This window comes from Naegleria gruberi (assembly GCF_000004985.1).
Source record: "Naegleria gruberi genomic scaffold NAEGRscaffold_60, whole genome shotgun sequence".
Classification (NCBI taxonomy): domain Eukaryota; phylum Heterolobosea; class Eutetramitea; order Acrasida; family Naegleriidae; genus Naegleria; species Naegleria gruberi.
In genome coordinates, this window is record NW_003163267.1 from 275,385 (window position 1) to 297,120 (window position 21,736).

Below are 21,736 nucleotides of genomic sequence, written 5' to 3' on the forward strand. Positions count from 1 at the left end.
GGTTTTTTAAACTTCATTCACCTTCTTTAAATTATTAGCATGTGAATGACCATTAGTGGTGGCGGTGGTGGTATTATTATTATTGAGTGGAGGAGAAGGAGTGGTTGTTGTGGTTGGTTGTGGAATAGTCATGATGGTGGTTGGTTGTGGTGGTGGAGTTGTGGTGGTGGAGGATGTGGCATTGATGATGATGGTGGACTCAAGTATTCCTGTTGGTGATCTTGGTGATGATGTGAAATTTGATCCTGATGCTCACTTTTAACACTCTTTGAACTTCTTGTACTTGTTGTGCTATTTGTACTTAGTGATGAATTAGCTCTCTTTCTACCACTTGAAGAGGTGCTGGAAGTATTCTTTCGTTTAGTTGTGCTTGTTGAAGTAGCACTTGAAGTATTTGAATCTGTTTGTTGATTCAACTTTTTCCATTGATATAAATCATGGAAATAACAATAATTACAAATATTATTCCAGAACTTGGCAATATAATCTGGCTTGAACTCTGTTTCACATCTGAGAGAAAATCTTAAACGATTTGAAACATCCTTTGTACAATTTTGAATACAACACGTGGTTTGATGTACAAAAGCATTGAGCTCCTGAGTATTTGATGAACTAGAAGCAACTGTTTGATCATTTGAATGATTTGATTGATTGGAATGACTTCTTCGTCTTGTATTTGATGTTCTTCTCGTTGATTTTCTCTTCTTTGATTCTGGACTACTTGTATTATTTGAATGACTACTACTGCTACCAGTACTACTACTGTTGGTAGATTGATTGACTAATGGTTCAGCAATATTGAGTTGTTCAGTCATTTCTTCATCTTCATCAGAAGGACTTGACAGTGATGATAATCTATTATTAGATTCATAAACGTGTTGATGAGTCATGGTTGATGAACTAGTTGGATGAGATGCAGTTGTTTGTGTGCCTTGTAGGAGTGGAGGTGGAAATACAATGCTCTGATTTGTAATTACTGGTACAGATGCAGTAGTGCTAATATTATTATATGGAATGACATGAATGGATGATTGTATCATGTGTTGTTGTTGTTGTGGTGGTGATTGTTGCTGCTGATGATGATGAACATTACCTATTAATTGTGATGGCAATGTGAATGGATTGACAATGGTGTTAATAGCAGTATTGTTAGCATTGGTATTAGGAGAAGTGTTATTAGACCCAGTTGAATGTCCACCACTAGCATATGGTTTAGATTGTAAAGTGTTAAATTCAGGATGAGTATGTGAAAAATCTTCACGGACCTTATCGAGTAGAATTTTTCTCATCCTTTTCTCTCTTTTTAATATTGAAGTAAGTGTGTAATACAATAGTGTTGCAATATAATAGTATTAGTAATATAATACAAAGTAATATTAATAATGATTAAACAAGTTGTCGCAATATATGTTACAAAATATAAGGAGTTATACAAAATATACAAATTCACTCCTATAACAGCAAGAACAATTTGACTATTTTCACAAATTGCGTTCTAGTCGAGTTAAGAAAAAAACAAAGCCTTTGATCGGATTGTTATTATATTAACAACAGCAACTACTGTGTGTGTGCACTCGAGATTCACTGTGTGTGTTAAGAAAAAGGCTCAAGAGAGTGAATAAGAGAGTTTACAAGTTTTTTTTAAATGAAAGTTATTTTTATTTTGGTGTTTGAAGTTCTAAAATTGATTCCCCTGATAAAATCGTCGAAGGCTTCTCATGGTTGTGTGTGTGAATGTAATGTGGAAGGCTACTTGAAGAGGCTTCGTAGAATAGGATTAATATTCAATCAGTCAGTTATTCTCAGCGATGTATCGTGTGTGAGTGTGGATTAATAAGAATACTTCTGAGATGGTTGATGATGATTGAAATAGTTGTTGGTTGACTTGAGAGATGAATTAATTTTAGAAATTGAATAATAAACGGTAAGATTGACCTTTAATGTTTAGTGATGGATAGATGTGAATCTCTTGTAAAGAATCTTAAAAGTAACTTGATCATGACAAGTAGTGTTGTTGATGACTTTTACAACACTTTTATAGATTTTACATGAAACATGGTCAATGTTTCCACTATTTCAGATTCTATATATTGAGTTTCGAATAGTTTTGGTGTTGTATATTTATTGAAGAATGGTAAAATTGTAAAGAAAGGAATTATGCAAACATGTTCAATGTTCTATTGTTGGTGAATTAACATGAAATGCAATTTTAACATGAATCTATTTGCAACTTTACAATGTCGGTTATATTGGTTGAAAATGTTCCTTATTACCAAAAAATGCTCATTTAGGAAAGTAAGTTGTTAAAATATTGAAACAATTCCTTTTTGTCCATTTGTAAATATTTGATCAATATTTGTAAAGTGTGAAAACCTTCCTTACTGAGCTTTCACACAAAATTATTCTATTATGAATAAAACTACAGAGATCACGCAAGGATTTGTACAGCAAGCACCTTCCATGATCCTTCCCTGCAGCTTTGGTTCACAACTTTTTAATTGCAGTATGATTGCTACATTATCTAACAAATATCTACATCTCTATGAATTGTTTTATTTTCAATGTATTTTTAACTTTTGGTTCCTAAATATCAAAAATAGTTGAAATGTATTTTGTTTCATTAATAAAATCTATTATTATTTTGTGTTTTCAAAAGTAAAACAGAAACCTGTTGTTGGGTTGGGGGTGTTGTTTGTTTTTTTTTGAGGGTTTTTCAAGTTGTTTTTTTTTGTTGTACAAGAATCGTGTGCTGCAAGGTTTCTTATTAGTAGTTGATCCAATTTGATTATTTAGATCTCCTTTTCTTGAATTCAATTAACAACTTGTGGTGTGAGAGTATAACAATATTAATTAATCACAAAAGAAACTGAATGTAAATTGTGAATTTGATTCTTCATAAAATTTATTACTTCTCGCACAATAAATTTACTGAGAAATTCTATCATAATTGAACCTTGTTCCACAATATTGAAGAATATTGATATTCAAGTTTGTTCAATGATTGTTTTGGGCAGAACTTTGTGATATCTTGACACCTTCTTAATATGGATTATAAATCCACGAATGAAAACATTTTTTAAAACATCACACACAAAAAAATGAGAAAAGAAGACCTTGTGAGTGTCATTACATTGATTATTACTGCAGCACTTTTAAATTTCTATCCAATTCTCTTCAATAACCAACAAACACTTGAAGAAATTGAACAACATCATAAAATTAATATGGAAACTCCTCTTAATACAGAAAGTAGAATAAACTCCATCCTATTGAAAGGAGCTTCAGGATATTCATGTATCCTTCCACCATCAGAAACCAATAAGAAATACTTTAATTTAGGTGAGACAATTTACACTGGTAGTTCAGATATGTTACAATTTATTTGTGAATATTTAAAGAGACGAAACTTGGTGAATGAAATTATTCCAAATTCAAGAAAATTGATGAAGAGATTAATATACGAAGCTCACTTGTTGGAAATGTTCGATTTGAGGGATAAAGTGATTAGAAAATATGTGAGCCCCTTTGTCGCAATTGATATGGTTGGATATCCTCAAAAAAAGAAAGAATTTATTATTCGAAACATACTTATTCGAAAGGCAATCACCAATTTTTATAATACTAAGGGACCCTCCTTCACAAACACTCTTCCTACAAAGATTAGAGCTGCCCTATTTGATATTAGGAAGGAATTGAGCAATACTGCTTTTTTCATATTCATCAATATTAGTAATGAACGAACTTTGAGAGGAATTTCAAAAGAAATTGTTGACTTGTTACCAAAATACTTATTTGAAATTGCAAATAGCTGTGAATTGGAAAATATTATGAAAGAGCAATTTACAGAGCTACTTTTTTATTTGTTACAAAATATTGGAAATCGAGAATTGGTCCAAAGTGGAATGGCATTAACATCTCTACCAAAAATAGCTTTATTTATTCAACATAGACGAAATCTGTTTAATAATTATGAAAATTGTTTTACCAATTTTAGTGTTAGACCCATGATTGGATGTATTGGATTTATAAAGAATATGTCAGGATCGTTATCTGCTTCGATTATTAGACAACTATATTCAGATAGTGAGTTGGCAGCATTCACTGAATTGCAGTATGATAATTTAGGTGAACTGAAGGATCATTTTGATAAAATACTTTTGAGAACTCTCCATCATATCCTCAATTCATTTTAGTACTCTACTTCCACCATTAAACAATTTTCTAATAAATAAAAAATTGAAGAAGCATCTAAAGATATCACTTGATTCACCTTAGTGTTCATTCGGTTGATTCAATCACTAAGGTGAATTAGCTAAAGAGTTTGAATACATTGAGGTTGAACCATGTAGATTGTTCAAAACATAACACACTTTGTAATGTTTATTTTTTTGCAGTTTGGACTCTGAAGTGCAAACTCATCATTTTGAAAATGTGTTGTACTTTCTGAATTACTACTTATTGAACTGTATTATGTGCTCACCATGACACGTTCATCATCTTGTCGCTCATCTCTTTTTTTCTCTAAGAGTTTGATAAAATCTTGCCTTCTCGAAATCATATTCCTCAATTCCTGCAACAGGTTGATCATAACCTTCATGGTAGAAGGGGCATTTCGTACCATTTTTACATTGACCTTTAACAAAATAAAGACATTTAATTGGTTTGAATAATCTAGGTTCACCTTGATGTTGGGCAGGAGGTTGTTTGCTGTTACTATACTGATTTGTAGGTGGTTTGTTTTTTTGAGCTCCAGAAGAATTATTTTGATAGGAATGTTGGGAATGATAATTCATATTATGTTGTTGAGGAGGCATGTGACCACTCGATCTATTTTGATAGTAAGATCCTTGATTCGCTGGGGGTTGAGATCTTTGATAAGGTGAAGGTTGATGTTGATAAGGAGATTGGTGATGAGAATGTGGGTAAGAATTGTTTGAATAATTATTTGCTGGAGGTAAAGGTTGTTGTTGATAAGGACTATGATTTGAAAGTGGAGGATTAGTAATTGGAGTTGGTGTGGTTGTTGGAAATCTATTGCTTGTAGTATTCAAAGAAGTAGGACTATTAGATATTATTCCAATGGTATTAAGTAAATTGTTGACAGAACTCTCAGTTGGTGAAGGAACTGGAGATGAAGGTGATTCTGTCACAATAATGGAAGGAGATGATCTAACCATTTCCTCAATAATTTTAGCTTCATTGCTGACAACTTCAACTGGTGGCATCTTGTCATTTGGTTGTAAAATTCTTAATGGAGTAACATAATTCACTGTATTTCTCATATTGGAAAGAATCATAATCTTCACTTGTTTTTGTTGATTCATTAAAACTCTCTCATTTGATTTTTCCTCATTCATTAATTCTTGAACAGATCTATGATTAACTTCTTCCACATAGGCTTGTCTTGGTTCAATAAGTCTAACTTTTTCCAATTCTGTTGACCAACTAACTCTCTTTTTTTTCTTTGATGATTCTTCAGATTTAACTATTTCAAAATATTAAAGATGAATTATAATAGAATGCATACCTTTCTTTGTAACACTTTCCACTGAATCACTTCGATTCAAATTTGAAGTTTGTGTTTCTTCTTGAGGTGAAGTTTGATCATCAGCTCTTTTTCTTTTTTCTCCACCTGTTGTAGTTGGTGTGGCTGGTTTTTTCTTTGGTATAGTTGGAGAGGAGGTTTCAGTTGGTGTGGTAGGAGTTGTTGGACCCTCCTTCACGAATTTTTGTTTCCAGTCTTGAATCAACTCATCAACACTTGTCTTTATTGTTTTGGAAAAGTTAGTTGACTTTGAAATAGAAGAAAGTATTTTACCAATTTTTGCCTTTTTGATAATAGCCACATCTAATCCTCCACATTCATTCAACTTGTTGACAATGGAAATTAATTCCTTCAACATACTAATAAGATATTAGGAAAATAATCCAATAAATAATACATACGTTTCATCTACGTGATCAGAACAATTAGTAATCCACTCGGACAGAATTGATAATCCATCCATAGTAAGAAAGTCTCTTAATATATTCTTCTTGACCGTAGAGTTTAGAACTTTGGTACATTCCATCCTCATTAACCTGATAGAGTCGGCTTGGGAAGATGTATATTTTAGCTGTTTGCATATTTCAACAAACGCAGGCAAATTTTCCTTCTTTGTTATTTTGTAGTTGTTGGTCAGGCTTTTAATTCTTTCCGTTACATCGATCATTGTTGTATTTACTCCAAATAAATAATATTCAAAATTGATGATGAGGTAAAACCTCTGATGTTATTTAGTAAACAATAAATATTACTACGGAGAAATAATATAAATTGTCTACAATATAGAAGGAATTATTCTAAAATTTTGTTGAACACAGGTTGATACTTTCTAGCTTTTGCCAAAACCTCGCCGTTTTGTGGTGATGCAAGTAATTGCAATTTAATATTTTTTTTTTCAATTCAAATTTTTTTTCTCTCACCAAAACTTTCTAGACAAAACTCGACGTTGAAGGCTTTTTGTTGTTTTTGCTTCAGTCTTGAGACTTTACAATGTCAAAGGTGTAGAAAGCATTGAGAGGTTGATAATAAATGATATTGAAAAATACAATGAGAAAACATACATCTCTTTGAATTTTTTTCAAATATAGTGAATAATTGAAAATAATAGAATCAAAAAAAGTAAATTTCTAAACACAGTCAACATTGAACAAGTGAGGGTGATGAATTGTTTCGAACAATTCAAGGGGAGAGTCCTACATGAACATTCGAATATTAAGGTTTGTTGGTAATTCATCTCAAAAAAACATTGTACGGTATCATAAAAGTAAAGAATAATTTCCAATTTGATATTAAATCCTTATTAAAAAAAGCAGAATTTATAGGCAACGCCATAATTTCCTCAAGGTCCAGAGCAATTTGAAGTTTACAAACATGTTGAGGTCGCATTTATCACCAAATTTATTGTCCAACAGATTCATATAACTGCAATGATCCAAGCCTTATTTAGTGGATTATAACATTTGCCGCTGTTTTTCTCTGCGTCCCTTCACAAGCCTTCATGCTGCTTTACTATATCGCCACCATCATCAAAGCATTGCGTTTGTTGTTGATGTTTGTCTACAGCTTCTTAATAAATACATAATTAAAAAAAATGTATAAACAGCCTAAAGTGAATATTTATTCCTTAAAATTGGAAGAGCTTACAGAGGTGTTTTCTTTCTGTTCCCTATTTGATTTTTATTCAATATCATTGACTTGTAGAGATTGGTGTGAGGTTGTTAGTGCATCAATGTCTGATAATAAATTTGCAAAGAGATATTATGGTTTAACGAGAGACAATATGATTCCTCTCCTCGGACCAGAAGTAATTTATCAAGAAGATGATAAAGCTTGTCGTCAAGAAAAGATTTCCAAGTTTTTATTCAATTGGGTTGATATTGTGGAAGAAAAGTATGAAAATGAACTTTGGATGAAAGGGTTTAAAGAATTAAGGAAGGATTTTCAAATTTCTACTGAAGAGCAAGTTGATATGGAAATAGTATATAGAAGAGTTGTTAGATTAACAGGAGAGCACAAGTATAGAAATTGGACAGCTTTCAGTTTAATTTTAAATGGTGTTAGAATTCCATTGTTTGCAACTCTTGGAAAAGTACATGGTGAGATTAGATATTTATTTGTTATGGCTTTCTTTGATGAAGATGATAACATTACTTATGATATTGAAAATGCAGTTAGAACTGAAGAGGCTTCTTTTTATCATGAATTTAGTGGAGTTGATGCATCAAAATATGCTAGAAACTTTAAATGGATTCTAAACAGTTTTCCAAATTATATTTCTCAGAAAAGATTTGGTTTTGAATTATTCCTATCAGTGTTAGAGGGTTATTTGAGACAAATGGATATTAATCCATTGTCGAAACGTCATTATCAAGGAAAACCACATACATCTCACAAAACTGACTTTTATATTATTAAGAAAATGGATACTTTTGTTTCCTTTTGGCCTTTACAAGAAGATCAATACGATGTAATATCAATGCATGGAAGAGTTGTGGCTTCAATTTATCACATTAAGAAATTCTATGATAAAGGAAAGACTTTTGGATATACTTAATAAAGTATTACCATCATGAAAGAATGGAACATGTTTAAAATCAAATTAACTACAAAATTCTCTTGTATAAAGACATGGAATCTTTAACTTAATAAAATTTGCCGACACCAGGGATCGAACCAGGGACCTTAAGATCTTCAGTCTTACGCTCTCCCAACTGAGCTATGTCGGCTTCTGTTGTAAAGAAATCCTTAATAAATTGGGTAATGTAAGGGTATTGGTAATTGAGAGAAACCATTCACAATTAGAAAGAATTACTTTTGTAATTGCCAATTGTCAAACCACAAATAGTAACAAATGAAGAAAAGATGTTTCTCTCATGTCAATACTAACAAGATTCCTTCCAAATTTTAACTTGTAGAGTCAACAACATTTTTAAAGCTTGTTCTAATGAACTAATTTTCATTGATTCTCAACAGGATACATTGTTAGTAATGCACTCTTATCTGTTTGTATTGTAAATAGTCGGATGCCAACAAAGCAAATCCTTTCCAACGTTCTTCTAATCTAATTTTAAAAACCCGAGTTGTTTTCTATTTTTATGCTACTGTGGTTGATGTCTTTTGTCTAAATTTTTTCAATTCTTCATAACGGACAAAGCTACATGGAAGTAGCGATAAAGCCTTTAAATTTTAAAAAAAAATTATTGTAAAAAATATCTAAACATCTCCCGTTCTCTTTCTTTTAAAACAATGTCATCACACGAATACATTTTCAAGTATATTATTATTGGCGATATGGGTGTTGGAAAATCATGTTTGTTGGTAGGTTGAGAAAAAATAGATTTTATTGGAATTTTAATGATGAAAATTAAAACAGCACCAATTTACGGAACAAAAATTCCAATCTGACTGTCCTCACACTATTGGTGTAGAGTTTGGTACTAGAGTCATAGAAGTTGAAGGTAAAAGCATTAAATTACAAATATGGGACACAGGTATGTTCATCAATTTAAATTGTCGGATTTTAATATAAAACAACAACAACAAATCTTAGCTGGACAAGAACGTTTCAGAGCTGTTACAAGATCGTATTATAGAGGTGCTGCTGGTGCTTTGATGGTTTATGATATTACTCGTCGTAACACATTCCATCATTTGGCCAGTTGGCTAACCGATGCTCGTAATTTGACAAATCCACATACTATTATTGTTTTAATTGGTAACAAATCAGATTTGGAAGATCAAAGACAAGTTAGTTTTGAAGAAGCTTCTCGTTTTGCTAAAGAAAACGGTCTTGTTTATGTAGAAACATCTGCAAAGACTGGTGAAAACGTCACCAAAGCTTTCATGGAAACTGCTAGTAGAATTTATAAGAATATTGTTGACGGAGTTTTGGATCCAAACAGTGTCGAATCAGGGATACAATATACAAAGACATTGATTAGTGATGAAGTAACGTCTACAGGCAATAATCCAAAGCCTTCTGGTGGATGCCCATGTTAAATTTTTCTGTACATTTATATTAAATACTTTAAAATCGTTTATGAAAAACACATAAACATTAATTTCACTTTTTATTGAAATTATTTTCTATATATGGATCTGCAAATCTTAGTGAGTCTTTTAAATATTTAGACAATAGAGAATCAATAAATTCTTTCAATTGTTCTTTTTTAAGGAATGGACTGTTAGTATTAAGATGTTTGAGAATTTCAGCATTACTAAAATCGGTCAATAGTGGAGATACAGTTGGTAGTTGTGTTATTTCAGTTCCATCGAGTTGAGATTGTTTATCAGTTACAGTGGTGAATTCATTATTTTCAATTACATAATAAATAAATAATTCTTCAAGAGTATGATTTGATTGTAGATAATTTAAACATTCTTTACAATTCTTTACTAGTAACTTGCTTAATTTCTTAAACATGTTCAAAAGTATTTCATCTAAATTCAGATAATTATGTTTACAATCAATAATTAATTTCATTAAATAAAATGATAAATTATATTGGCATTGCATCTTGTTAATTCTTGATCGTTTTTTAAATAATATTTGTATAAATTTAATTGTATTATTTTCAAATAAATTTAAATAGTGTTTAATTTTGGTTTCAACATGTTGTTGAATTGATAAAATATACTTGTTAATATCTTTTAATTTATCATTATTATAATTAATTGTTTGTTGTTTATATTTTACAAGAGTTTTTTCAAGTAAATCTTTTTGTAAATTATTTTCCTTCACTTGTTCTTTTATAATATTAATATTATTATTATTGGAACTTTTTTGTTTTTCTAATTTAATATTCATATTATAAATTAAATTTTGAATTTTTAAAATATTTTCATTTCTACTTGTTAATAAATAATTTCTTTGATTATAAAGAGTATTTCTATTTTTAGATAAAATAATATCATTTTCTGTTTTTATCATTTTTCTTTGAAATTTGGCAACTAGTAATTTTAAATATTCATTTTTAATAAAATAATTACTAATAAAATATTCCCAAAATGATTCATTACTATATATATTATAAAATGATTCATTAATTTCAAAATTTTCATTTGGATTTTGAATATAAAAGGAACTAAGTGCTTTTTGTAAAATTAATAAATTTCTTTCATCTCTTAAAATGTAACTTGTTAAATATTTTATAAATTCATTTCTATATTTGGATGGAATGTTAGAAAAATTAAAATTTGGATTAAATTCTTCTAAATTTGTTTCATTATTTAATAAATTATTTGATAAGTTAGATGTATTATTATTATTATTATTATTATTATTTGATGGATTGGAAGATGTTGAATTATTTAATTTTTGTGGAATTTTTCTTTCCAAATTAATTTTATCAGTTCTAATATATTTTTAATAAAATCAAGTAAAAATAATAAAAATTACCTTTCTTGTATTAATCTTCTAATTCTATTTATATAAATTTTAAATTTTTCAATTTCATTATTTAAAATTTTCATTAAAATTGAATTTTGTTTAATATCATTTCTAATATTTCCATAATTAATTTTATCATTTATATTCCAATTTAATTGTTGATTTTGAATTGATTGAAGATTTCTATAAATTTTTTGTGCATTTGATAAATTTAATTTTAAATTTTTAATTTGTTTTTTTAAATTTAATTGTTTTCTATTTGAAATTTCTAAAATTTCCATTAATTCATCAATTCCACCATTATTTAAATATTCTTTAAATGTAATATTTAATAAATTATTATTATTATTAACATTTTCAATTGTTGTTTGATTATTTTCATTAAAATTTAAATTAAATTTATAATCATCAGAAATTTTTAATAAATTTTCATCTCGTTGACTTTTTAATTGTTCTAATAGTAAATTTTCTCTTCCATCAAATTCTCTATTTAAAATTATTTCCGATAGGATCGTATTATCATCTATTAGATTATTTATTTGTGCTATGGATGGTGATGATTGATGACTTGGTGATGATAGAGGTGATGACATCATTCTCTTGTGTTGTCATTTTTTTTAAAGTAAATTTGATAAAAATATTTACTTGAAATTGTTCCCGCCAAAATCAACTACAATTTTTGCGCCAAAGGCTAAATTAAAAATCCTCATAAAAAAAATGTCTTCAATTCCACCTTCAATTTCTGCTACACCTGCTCTCGATGATTCAAAGAATTCAAACTTTCCAAAGGTCAACTTTTCAGAGAAACAATTGAGAGAATACAGGGAAGCTTTTGATATGTTCGTCAAGATGGATATTGATAAGAATAATAATAGTTTCGTTGGTGGATTGAATACATCATTCACTAGAAGTGCTTCTTTTGTTAGTAATACATCATTTACTGCTAAGAATATAAAACCAAGTTCTTCTCCTAAACCACCTTCACCAAGACGATCAGAATCAAGATCTTCAAAATCATCAACAAGATATGTAGAATCGGAAGATGAAGACTCTGAATATGAAGGAATTAATTCGGAAGACTCATCAGATGGAGAAGAAGATGAACCAAGTATTAACTTGGATAAATTGGGTGGTATTATGAGAAGTTTGTTTCAGAACCCAACTGAAACTGAATTAAAAGATATGATTAAGGAAGTTGATGCTGATGGTAATGGTGAAATTGAATTTGATGTAAGTTTGACATCAATTGATTGCTAATTTCATTGATCTTTTATAAACTGAATAGGAATTTTTATTATTGATGGCTAGTAAATCTCAAGAATTGGATTCTTATGAAGAAATGAAAGAAGCTTTCCATTTATTTGATAAAGATAACGATGGTTTAATAACAGTTGGTGAATTACAAAAATTATTTGTACATATTGGATGTGATTTAACATTGGATGAATGTGATTTAATGATTAAGGAAGTTGATGAAACAGGTAGAGGAATTGGAATTGAATTTGAAGATTTTGTTAAATTAATGAAATTGAGTAAGGAAGAATTAGCAGAAGGATTTAATTATATTCATGAATATGATTTCGTTAGGGCAACATTAGAAGATTTGAAAAAAGAATTTCATTTGGCAAATAGTGAAGAACAGAAAGAACTTCAACAAAAGATTCAAGACTGTCAACATGAACTCTTCTTGAAGAAACAATTAAGAGATAAGCAAGTTTACAAGGGAAAACATACAAGAAAAATGTTAGCAAGTTGTTTATTTTAAAGGAATGCACTTTTTTGAGATTTACGATTTCTCCATGCATTCTTACATTGTTGATATGAAATTTTACATTCATCAGCAAAACGTTGATCATCCATTGCAACATAATTTCTTGGTTCAGAGAAGGTTTTGTTTTCTTCATCTTCTTCCCAGAATGCTTTGTAACCTCCCTCAAGGACATAGATATCTGGGAATGATAAAATTGGATATTCATGTAAATGAAGTTTACGATCATGTTCTCTCATATATCTGTACATTTTAGGTGCTCTAGCTTGAGAATATTCACAATGGAATACAATAATTTGATTTGATAAATTCATTCCTTCTGAAAAGAATTGCTCGAGTAAAACATCAGGTGTCCAAATATTCAATGCACCTCTAATATGACCACCTTGGTATTCATGTGGAAATCTACAATCAATAATTCTAATTTGATTTTTCAAATTATCATCTCTCAATGCTTGTAAAAGAGTTTTTGAAGTAATAGAGTTGCAACCACTAATCTTTGGATGTACAATAGTTTCTAACCTAAGTTGAATATTAGTATTAATTGATGATGGACTAGCATCTTCATCACCACTATTAGAACAAGTGGCATCATTTAAATCTCTTGCTAAACGTCTAGATGGTTCTGAGAAATCTCTATAAGATTCTTCATCCTTTCTAGTTGCTTCCATTCCAAAAACATCATCCAATGATGTTAATAAGAGTGGTGATATAAGTGGTGTATCAATATCGTCATTGTTATCTTCATCTTGTTTCAAAGGTGAAACTTTAGGAAGTTGAATATTGGTAGGTCTATTCTTTTTCATTGAACTTTTTGGTGAAGTAATTGAGAATTGAGAAATGAATGGAGAGAGTAGAGTATGTTGTCTTGGATCATCCATAAATGATGAATCCAAATTGGAAGGACCTGATGCTAATGATGATGAACATAAGGTAAAATCTAAATTTCTTCTAATAGAATCAGAACCACTTGATAATCTACCTGTACTTGGTGGTGTTAAACTAATTCTTCTACTCGATGCTCTACTCAATGTTGAGGAAGGTGGTGTCAAAATAAAACCATGATCACTTTGATTATCTTCACTAAATTGTTGTTGTTTTGGAGTTGAAGAATGACCACAATCATCATCCAATGAAAATTGATGATCATCACTAAAATCTAAAACTCTAGTTGGTGTTACATTAGTCTTTATAATAGATTTAAATCTATCACCTGCATTACTTGGTGGAGAACATAGCAGAATTGAATGACATGTTTTAGTCTTCTTTTCTAATGGTGAAAATGATGTACAATTCTCTTTATCATATTCCGAATATTCAGAGTATTGATGTTGGTCTTGTTGGAATTGTACTGAATTTCTTTTATACTTGTGTTGTTGTCTATTATGTAGGCTAGTTGTTGTTGTAGAAGTAGTATTATATTTAATAGTTTTACAATTGGTTGTAGTATTACAAGTTAGAATTTCTTCATCATTACCATTATCATCATTATCACCTCCAAATAGTATTCTTGGCTTGATTTTTGAAGTAACATTGGCTTCGGCTCTTCCTCTTTTCATCTCAGGTCGTTATAGAGAAGATTTAATGTTGTTGGTTTGTTTTTTTTACGTGATGTGATGATAGAAATGCTGCTTTGAGTATTGAACCAAGCCTTTGTGAAAATATTATTTTTTAACCGCCAAATTTGATTTTTAAAAAACTAACCGTTAGACGTTTCAACTCTGAACAGGCAGTTACGTGCATCTCTCAATTTCCAGAGATTAATGGACAAACGTGCATGTTCTCGCACCATACAACGACTATTAAGAGATGAGAAGAGAGAACCCATTAAAGAATACAATTATTATCGCATATTTAATATTTTAAATCTCCAACAGGTATATATGATGTTAATGTTGTAATGGTTGTATATTCTGAATCTGGTGTTTTTGTTAAACGTTGTGGTATTGTACTTTGAATTTCTTGTTTTGCTAATTCTTCTCTCTTCTTTTGAATATCTTTCAATTCCTTCTTAAATTCTGAACTATCCAATTCAATCTTATAGGTTGGTTTCTTTGGTCGACGTGGTTTATCTGATGGCAATGTTGTTGCTAATAATTGCCAATCCTCAACATATTTATAATAATCCAAATCATCACACCATTTCAATAAATCATCCATTTCATCCTCAACTACTGCAACATCTCCAAATAATTCAATTTCTTCTAATTCTGCTAATAAATCCTTTTCCTTAATGGTCAAAGCAAGTGCTCTCAAATCACTATTCACTGTTCTAACCATTGGTACTGGTGGTGATTTCTCTTCTTCATTTTCACTATCTGAACCCTTTTTACTTTTCAATCCACGATCTGTTGTTGTACCTGTTGTTGTAGTTGATACATTATCTTCATCTTCCATCACTTTAGGATATGGCTTATTTAATAATTCAGCCTTTTTCATTTTAATAAGCCATTCCAATCTCTTTTTTCTCTTCTTTCTTTGATTATTTTCCTTTCTCTTCCATGGTAAATAATGATATGGTAGTAATGAATCAATTACTTCTTTATCATCTCTGGCAACTTGTAGTACTTTTGAAGTGGTTCCAGAAGTGAAATGAAGATTTGGATTTCTCTTCCTCAAATGCTTTGCCTCCTTCTTAGCTCTATCTAGAATAAATTTAAAACAATTATTACTAAATACAGGATCATCTAGAATATCTTCATGAACGAGTAAATTAGTTGAAACTGGTCTCCATGAATTTCTCTCTTCTCTTTGATACCAATCTTGAAATTCCCAATTTGTTGCCAAAACATCTCTATGGTTTGAAAATGTCATTGTTTTTACAATATTTCCATTATTATTTAAATTAATATTATTATTATTTAAATTATTTGAGGTTAAAGTTGAAATTAAATCCAATTGTTTTCTTTCACCTGAATAATTTCTTGGAGCGAATGAATTAATATCAATGATTGGTTTTTTTAAGAAAACCTTATAAAAAACAATTGGTGGAAATGATTTACCACCCAATCTAAATCTAATAAAAGCACCAATACTTGGATCAATTAATTGAGATTCAGATGGATTTATAGCTCTTAATATATCATATGGATGTGTTCTTTCTTTAAATATAATTAATTGTTTGTAAAATTGAAATATTTGTTTGTTAATAGTATTTCTCCACCATTTTTGAATAATAAAAGCAGCATGACATTTCTTATCATAGAAATACATCTTGTACTTTTTAAAAAAGATATCCTTAGATCCTGTTTTATCATATAATCTTCTTCTATATAATTTATATCTTGATTGAATAACAGATGATGCAATATGTGCTAATCTATTTCTTAAATATTCATCATTTCCATATCTCCAAACTGTTAATAATTGATGAAATTTAGCTTGAATTACTCCCATATATGAATTTAAAAATGTTGATAAATTTTCTTCATTCTTTTTAGCAATGGGTGTTATTAAAGCCTTTGTTGCAACTTCATATAAAGTTGAATATTGTCTGAATTTTTCATCTTCTTTTACTTTCTTTAAGGCTTTTAATTCATTAATTCTTCTTATATAAAATCCTCTCCTCGTTAAATATCCTTTTATACATCTTTGAATTTCAATGGCTGCACTAATAAAAGCCATCAGTGGATGAAATTCAATATTTCTAATAAAGTATCTTCTACGTTGTTTTGATGATCTGATTCCATGTCTAATATGATAGGGTGTTCTTCTTATTAATTTTACATGTTTATCAGATAAATCATTATTAATTAATGTTGATATTATTGATGTATTATTATTTTGAAATGATACTGAATTATTATGTGTTGGTGATCTTCCTTTGAATGGTGATTCAGGTAATCTTCTATCGGAATAATTAAGTGATGCTTCATTATGACTACTATTATCTACAGCCTCAATTGATAGTTTTTTATAGCCTCCTACTAATTTTTTATTTACATTTTGTTGTTGTTTTGGTTGTGGTGGTGGTTTATCAAAATCTTCCTCATGGAGTACCACTGGTTGGTCATTAATGTCTTGCATCATCATCATCAAGGTTAAGATAGGGATGATGGAATTTTTTTAAATTGTATATTTTGTTATTATATATTTGATATTCCCTCAATAAACATCACATTGATATGTTGTGCAGTTAGTAGTACAATACATAAAACTGTTGTAGTGAATTTGTGAGGGAATAAGCATAGAGGTTGGAATGATTATTCAGAGATTTTTAAACATTTGTGATGTTTTATGAAGTGATTTAATTATAATAATAACAATATTAAAAGTTACCATGTGTTGTTGTTCAAATCAATTTAAATTATTTGTTTCTGAAATCTTGAAACAGTGCCTCCAAAGTGAACCTGAACACACCACCTCACTCACTGTTTTCACAAATTACAAAAGATATTTCAAACTCCGTCGACCACCGGCACACAACAATAAAAACTCCTTTAAAAAAAATATCTGTGTGTGTGGAATCATATTGTTGTTGTTCAGAGTGTGATCGCATCATATTTTCACTATTTTTTTCACAATCTCTCCCACACCTTCATTATTATTTTCTTCTACATCTTTAATATTTTGTTAACAACATTATCATATCAACAATAACAATAATAACAATAATAACAATTAAAATCATCACATCATATTAAAATCATCATCAAATCATCATAGAGATAGAAAAAAATGTCATCAAATATAAATTTTCTATCTGAAACTAATCATTGTGGACAAACATTACTTCAACTTGTAGCACATGGTAATGCTATTATAGCAGAATTATTAAGATTAAGTAATTATATACCACCTGTATTCTTTTTAGAAGATAAAAAATATCAATATATTATATTTGATTTTAAATATTTAAAAAATCAAGATGCATTTGATAATAGAATAACATCAAGTGCAGATTTATTAGATTTGGATGAAAATTTTAAAGATAGTCATATGCCATTATTAGAAAGATTTTATACACTATTTAAATCAATCTATAATTATTATAAAGATTTTATTAAATTTATGAATGATTTAGATCAAGGATATTATATTCAACAAACATTAGAATCTATTCTTGTTAATCAAGATGGTAAACAATTACTTGCTGAATCATTATATTTATATGGTTGTATGTTATTATTATTAGATTTAAAAATACCTGGACCTGTTAGAGAACGTATGTTAATGTCCTATTTTAGATATAAAGGTGCAGGTGAAATTCCTAACATTGATGATGTTTGTAAATTGTGTAGATCGACAGGCTTTGATTCTACCTATTATTTACATTTAAAATATTTTGCACAACAACACGCTCATCACAATACTGGTAATAATGGCGCCATTTTTTACGATCATTCTAATAATAGTAGTAGTAATAATACTCATGATCATCATTCATCTACCCATCATTCACCTTCATCCAATTCAAGTGGAGGAGGTAATGGCAGTGGAGGCAGTGGAGGAATAACACCACCACAATATCCAGAATCTTATCCATGTGATTATTTTAATAGATTTGCATTACCAGATCAATTAGTGAGTATGATAATTGGTAGATTGAGATCTGATGATATTTATTTACAAACAAGTTATTATCCATTACCTGAACATCGTAGTGTTGCATTAAGTACACAAGCAGCCATGTTATTTATTATTTTATATTTTAAACCAAATATGTTAAATTCAGAACAAGCAGTAATGAGAGAAATTGTTGATAAACATTTTCCAGATAATTGGGTATTATCATATTATATGGGATTTACAGTTGATTTAACAATGGTATGGAAAGATTTTAAAGCAGCAAATTTAGCCATACAAAATATAGTAACATTGAATCATGTTAAAAATTTAACAGATAATTTTTATAATCAATTATTACCTAAATTAATAGAACAATTAAATCAATATTTAATAGAAGGAGTATTAGTAGAAGAATATGTATTAGATAATATTAATAGATTATTATCATGTTTAAGAGAATGTAATGTAACATTACGTTGGTTATTATTACATCGTACTTCTAAAAATAGAAAAGTATATGAATTAATTGATCAAATGACAAATTCAGAAGATATTTTATTATTATTATTAAATACAGCACAATTTGAATTTTTATTAAAACAAATGTTTCAAGAAATGTTAGATTCAAAAGAAATTAAATGGAGTGAATGTAAAAATCAAGCACATTTAAGAATGATTGAATTATCACAATATTTTAGTGGTGAAAAAGCATTAACTCCAATTAAAGATGAACAATTACAAGAATGGTTCTCTGAAATGTCTAATCGTATAATTGAATTAGATTATCATGATTCAACATTGGCAGGACGTCGCATCCAACAAGTTATTTCAGCATTGGAAGATGTTGAACAATTTCATCAAATTGAACAATCACTTCAAGTTAAACAATATTTATCAGATACAAGATTATTATTGAAAAAAATGATACGTTATGTTAATATACGTGAAAGTGTTCTAGTTGGTATTGCAATTGTTAGTGATATTTCATATGCATGGGAAATTGTAGGTGATTATGTTAAATCAATGCAGAGAAGAATTAAAAAAGATCCATCATTGATTATTAAAATGAGATCTACATTTTTAAAATTATCAACAATGTTAGAATTACCACTTGTTAGAATTTCACAAGCTAAATCACAAGATATTGTCAGTGTTTCACAATATTATTCAAGTGAATTAGTTAAATTTGTTAGATTTACTTTAGAAATTATACCAATGAGCATGTTTTCTATTTTAAATAAGATTATTGAAGTACAAACAAATAGATTAGAAGAATTACCAACTAAATTACCAAGAAATGAATTGAAAAGATTTTCACAATTAGATGAACGTTATGATTTATCAAGATCAACTTATGAAGTTTCAAAATATACTGAAGGTATTTTAGCAATGGAACGTACTTTAATGGGTATTGTTGAAATTGATCCAAAACAATTATTAGAAGATGGTATTAGAAAGGAATTAGTTAGACAAATTGCAATGGCATTACATTCTAATTTAATATTCAATTCTTCACAATATGGTTTTGATTTATTAAGATTATCACCTCAACAACAACAACAAGATGATATTACATCTACTAATTCTCATTCTAATAATTCATCTAACAATTCATCATCATCATCATATCGTAATAGTATTGATCAATTTATAGATCAATTAGTTTCAAATAATACTTTAAATAACAAAAAGATGGAATCAATACCATTAATTGAATATACACGTTTATTTGAAGATAAATTAGGTAAATTACATTCACAATTAGATGGAATGTTAAGATCATTTGAATATATTCAAGATTATGTTCATGTTTATGGATTAAAATTATGGCAAGAAGAATTTTCACGTATAATAATGTACAATGTTGAACAAGAATGTAATACCTATTTAAAAAGAAAAGTATTTGATTTTCAATCACTTTATCAATCAGAAGTAATACCAATACCAAGATTTAAATCAATTCAATCACAACAAATGATTGATAAACAATCTATTACTATATTAAATTTTATGGGTAGATTAATGGTTGAATTATTAGTACAAACTGATAGTAGACGTACTATATATATTGAACAATTAAGTGGATGGTATGATTATGATTCTAATTTTTTAAATTCAAGTTCAAATTCAAATTCAAATAATTCTAATTCTAATTCTTCTAATTCTTCTTCTAATAATAGTAATATAAAAAAAGAAGAAATTATTGGATTAACATGTTTTACATTATTACAACAAACAGTATCATCATTTGGATTAGTTGGATTAGATTTATTATTAAGTTATAGAATTGTAACATTATTAAATCAATTTGTTAAACAATATTTAAAACATTTAAATATAGATTCAATTAAAAAACATTTAAAATTCTTTAAAGATTTTATAACACCACCAAATACATTACCTGAACAATTAGGTAAAATTTATGAACAAGTTTTAAATTTATTACCATCACAAATATTTACACATGTATTTTTATATTATGTAATGCAAGTTGGAACATGTCAATTATTGAGAAAACATATTGCTTCTCAATTATTATTTACATGTAAATTAAATGCAAATCCTTTATTTAATACTTTAACTAATTTAAATCATGCTATTTTAAAAGATGTTGAACATTATTTTGATATTCATTATAAAAATCAAGCAAATCAAAAATTATCACAACAACGTTTATCAAAACATTCAATTTTACCTTCATCTAATCAATCAAATCAATCAAATAATATGAATAATAATCAATCAAATCAATCTAATCAATCAAATAATATGAATAACATTTCAATTAAATCAACAAGACAATTAGATGGAGTTGGTTATCCATCTGAAAATAATCCAATCTTTTCAGAATTGACACAATATTTACAAACAAGTGGTATGCATCAACCATTTGAAAAGATTTATATTACACCAAATTTAATTATTCAAAATAGTGGTATTGGTATTTCAACAAGTAGTAAAACTAGTAAAAATTTTAATAGTAATATTAATATTAATAATAATAATAGTAATGGAAATATTGGAGATTACATTTCAGTGACAATGTTTTTATTTGTATTAAATTGTATTGAAAGATTTATCTATGTACCATCAATTGATTGTCTAGTTTCTAAAAAGAAGGGAGATATTTTAGATGGTACACCATTTATTGTTGGTATTTATACAGTATTGAAACAATTCCACTCTTCACAAACACATTTATTCTTATCTTTTATTGGTCAATATATTAGAGCTAATACTGATCAAATTAATATTGAAAAGAAGGGTGCTAATATTCCTGATAATGTCATTTTCATGTTGAGATTTATTCAAAGATTTTGTAAATATGGTAATATTAGTCAAAAGGTTTTAGAAGGTCACGTTCCTTCTTTTTTATTTACAAAACTTGTTGATTAATTATTATTATATTATATTTATATTATATATATTAATAAGAGTATTATTATTACATTGTGTGCATATGAATGGATGTTTAAATTTGTTATAAAATGATGGAATAATTAAAAGTTTATTTTATCATTTTGTT

At 28.4% G+C, this 21,736-nt stretch overlaps 9 protein-coding genes and 1 non-coding gene across 10 annotated transcripts in view; 5 read left to right on the forward strand and 5 right to left on the reverse strand.

Annotated features, from left to right (window-relative positions):
- Nucleotides 1-1,289, reverse strand: part of NAEGRDRAFT_81489 (uncharacterized protein) — a gene marked incomplete at its 5' end in the record, with an annotated part of 1,411 nt that extends 122 nt beyond the window's left edge. The window contains 2 exons of the mRNA XM_002671607.1: nucleotides 4-81; nucleotides 183-1,289. Coding sequence (XP_002671653.1) covers nucleotides 7-81; nucleotides 183-1,289 — 1,182 coding nt within the window. The 3' untranslated portion in view covers nucleotides 4-6. The remainder of the gene's footprint in view (nucleotides 1-3; nucleotides 82-182) is intronic.
- Nucleotides 1,290-3,098: 1,809 nt separating this feature from the next.
- Nucleotides 3,099-4,193, forward strand: NAEGRDRAFT_73415 (uncharacterized protein; the record flags this gene model as incomplete). Its single annotated transcript, XM_002671557.1, has 1 exon — nucleotides 3,099-4,193. The coding sequence occupies one exon, from the start codon at nucleotides 3,099-3,101 to the stop codon at nucleotides 4,191-4,193; it is 1,095 nt and encodes a 364-aa protein (XP_002671603.1).
- A 168-nt stretch (nucleotides 4,194-4,361) lies between these two features.
- NAEGRDRAFT_81490 (uncharacterized protein) lies at nucleotides 4,362-6,452 on the reverse strand. Its single transcript, XM_002671608.1, has 3 exons — nucleotides 5,947-6,452; nucleotides 5,528-5,904; nucleotides 4,362-5,485 (listed from the first exon to the last, which is right to left on the reverse strand). The coding sequence occupies exons 1-3, from the start codon at nucleotides 6,210-6,212 to the stop codon at nucleotides 4,506-4,508; spliced, it is 1,623 nt and encodes a 540-aa protein (XP_002671654.1). The 5' UTR covers nucleotides 6,213-6,452; the 3' UTR covers nucleotides 4,362-4,505.
- A 684-nt stretch (nucleotides 6,453-7,136) lies between these two features.
- NAEGRDRAFT_73417 (uncharacterized protein) lies at nucleotides 7,137-8,099 on the forward strand (the record flags this gene model as incomplete). Its single annotated transcript, XM_002671558.1, has 1 exon — nucleotides 7,137-8,099. The coding sequence occupies one exon, from the start codon at nucleotides 7,137-7,139 to the stop codon at nucleotides 8,097-8,099; it is 963 nt and encodes a 320-aa protein (XP_002671604.1).
- A 99-nt stretch (nucleotides 8,100-8,198) lies between these two features.
- Nucleotides 8,199-8,271, reverse strand: NAEGRDRAFT_t638. The gene has a single exon. It is a non-coding gene; the product is annotated as a tRNA-Phe (tRNA).
- Nucleotides 8,272-8,764: 493 nt separating this feature from the next.
- On the forward strand, nucleotides 8,765-9,618 carry NAEGRDRAFT_59420 (rab family small GTPase). Its single transcript, XM_002671559.1, has 3 exons — nucleotides 8,765-8,863; nucleotides 8,919-9,036; nucleotides 9,096-9,618. The coding sequence occupies exons 1-3, from the start codon at nucleotides 8,792-8,794 to the stop codon at nucleotides 9,542-9,544; spliced, it is 639 nt and encodes a 212-aa protein (XP_002671605.1). The 5' UTR covers nucleotides 8,765-8,791; the 3' UTR covers nucleotides 9,545-9,618.
- A 2,033-nt stretch (nucleotides 9,619-11,651) lies between these two features.
- NAEGRDRAFT_52838 (uncharacterized protein) lies at nucleotides 11,652-12,191 on the forward strand (the record flags this gene model as incomplete). Its single annotated transcript, XM_002671560.1, has 1 exon — nucleotides 11,652-12,191. The coding sequence occupies one exon, from the start codon at nucleotides 11,652-11,654 to the stop codon at nucleotides 12,189-12,191; it is 540 nt and encodes a 179-aa protein (XP_002671606.1).
- Nucleotides 12,192-12,695: 504 nt separating this feature from the next.
- NAEGRDRAFT_52839 (uncharacterized protein) lies at nucleotides 12,696-14,261 on the reverse strand (the record flags this gene model as incomplete). Its single annotated transcript, XM_002671609.1, has 1 exon — nucleotides 12,696-14,261. One exon carries the CDS (start codon nucleotides 14,259-14,261, stop codon nucleotides 12,696-12,698), a length of 1,566 nt encoding a protein of 521 aa, XP_002671655.1.
- Nucleotides 14,262-14,556: 295 nt separating this feature from the next.
- On the reverse strand, nucleotides 14,557-16,737 carry NAEGRDRAFT_52840 (uncharacterized protein; the record flags this gene model as incomplete). The annotated part of the gene is made up of 1 exon (XM_002671610.1): nucleotides 14,557-16,737. One exon carries the CDS (start codon nucleotides 16,735-16,737, stop codon nucleotides 14,557-14,559), a length of 2,181 nt encoding a protein of 726 aa, XP_002671656.1.
- A 642-nt stretch (nucleotides 16,738-17,379) lies between these two features.
- NAEGRDRAFT_73422 (uncharacterized protein) lies at nucleotides 17,380-21,606 on the forward strand (the record flags this gene model as incomplete). The annotated part of the gene is made up of 1 exon (XM_002671561.1): nucleotides 17,380-21,606. One exon carries the CDS (start codon nucleotides 17,380-17,382, stop codon nucleotides 21,604-21,606), a length of 4,227 nt encoding a protein of 1,408 aa, XP_002671607.1.
- Nucleotides 21,607-21,736: the final 130 nt, after the last annotated feature.

What these genes read in the sequence shown, in the direction of transcription:
- NAEGRDRAFT_81490 (XM_002671608.1), bottom strand. Translation starts at nt 6,212, where the DNA reads ATGATCGATGTAACGGAAAGAATTAAAAGCCTGACCAACAACTACAAA. An exon ending in TCTGATCACGTAGATGAAAC is followed by an intron (nt 5,905 to 5,946) that starts GTATGTATTATT and finishes ATATCTTATTAG; the next exon opens with TATGTTGAAGGAATTAATTT. An exon ending in GGAAAGTGTTACAAAGAAAG is followed by an intron (nt 5,486 to 5,527) that starts GTATGCATTCTA and finishes ATTTTGAAATAG; the next exon opens with TTAAATCTGAAGAATCATCA.
- NAEGRDRAFT_59420 (XM_002671559.1), top strand. Translation starts at nt 8,792, where the DNA reads ATGTCATCACACGAATACATTTTCAAGTATATTATTATTGGCGATATG. An exon ending in TTGGAAAATCATGTTTGTTG is followed by an intron (nt 8,864 to 8,918) that starts GTAGGTTGAGAA and finishes AAATTAAAACAG; the next exon opens with CACCAATTTACGGAACAAAA. An exon ending in ATTACAAATATGGGACACAG is followed by an intron (nt 9,037 to 9,095) that starts GTATGTTCATCA and finishes AACAAATCTTAG; the next exon opens with CTGGACAAGAACGTTTCAGA.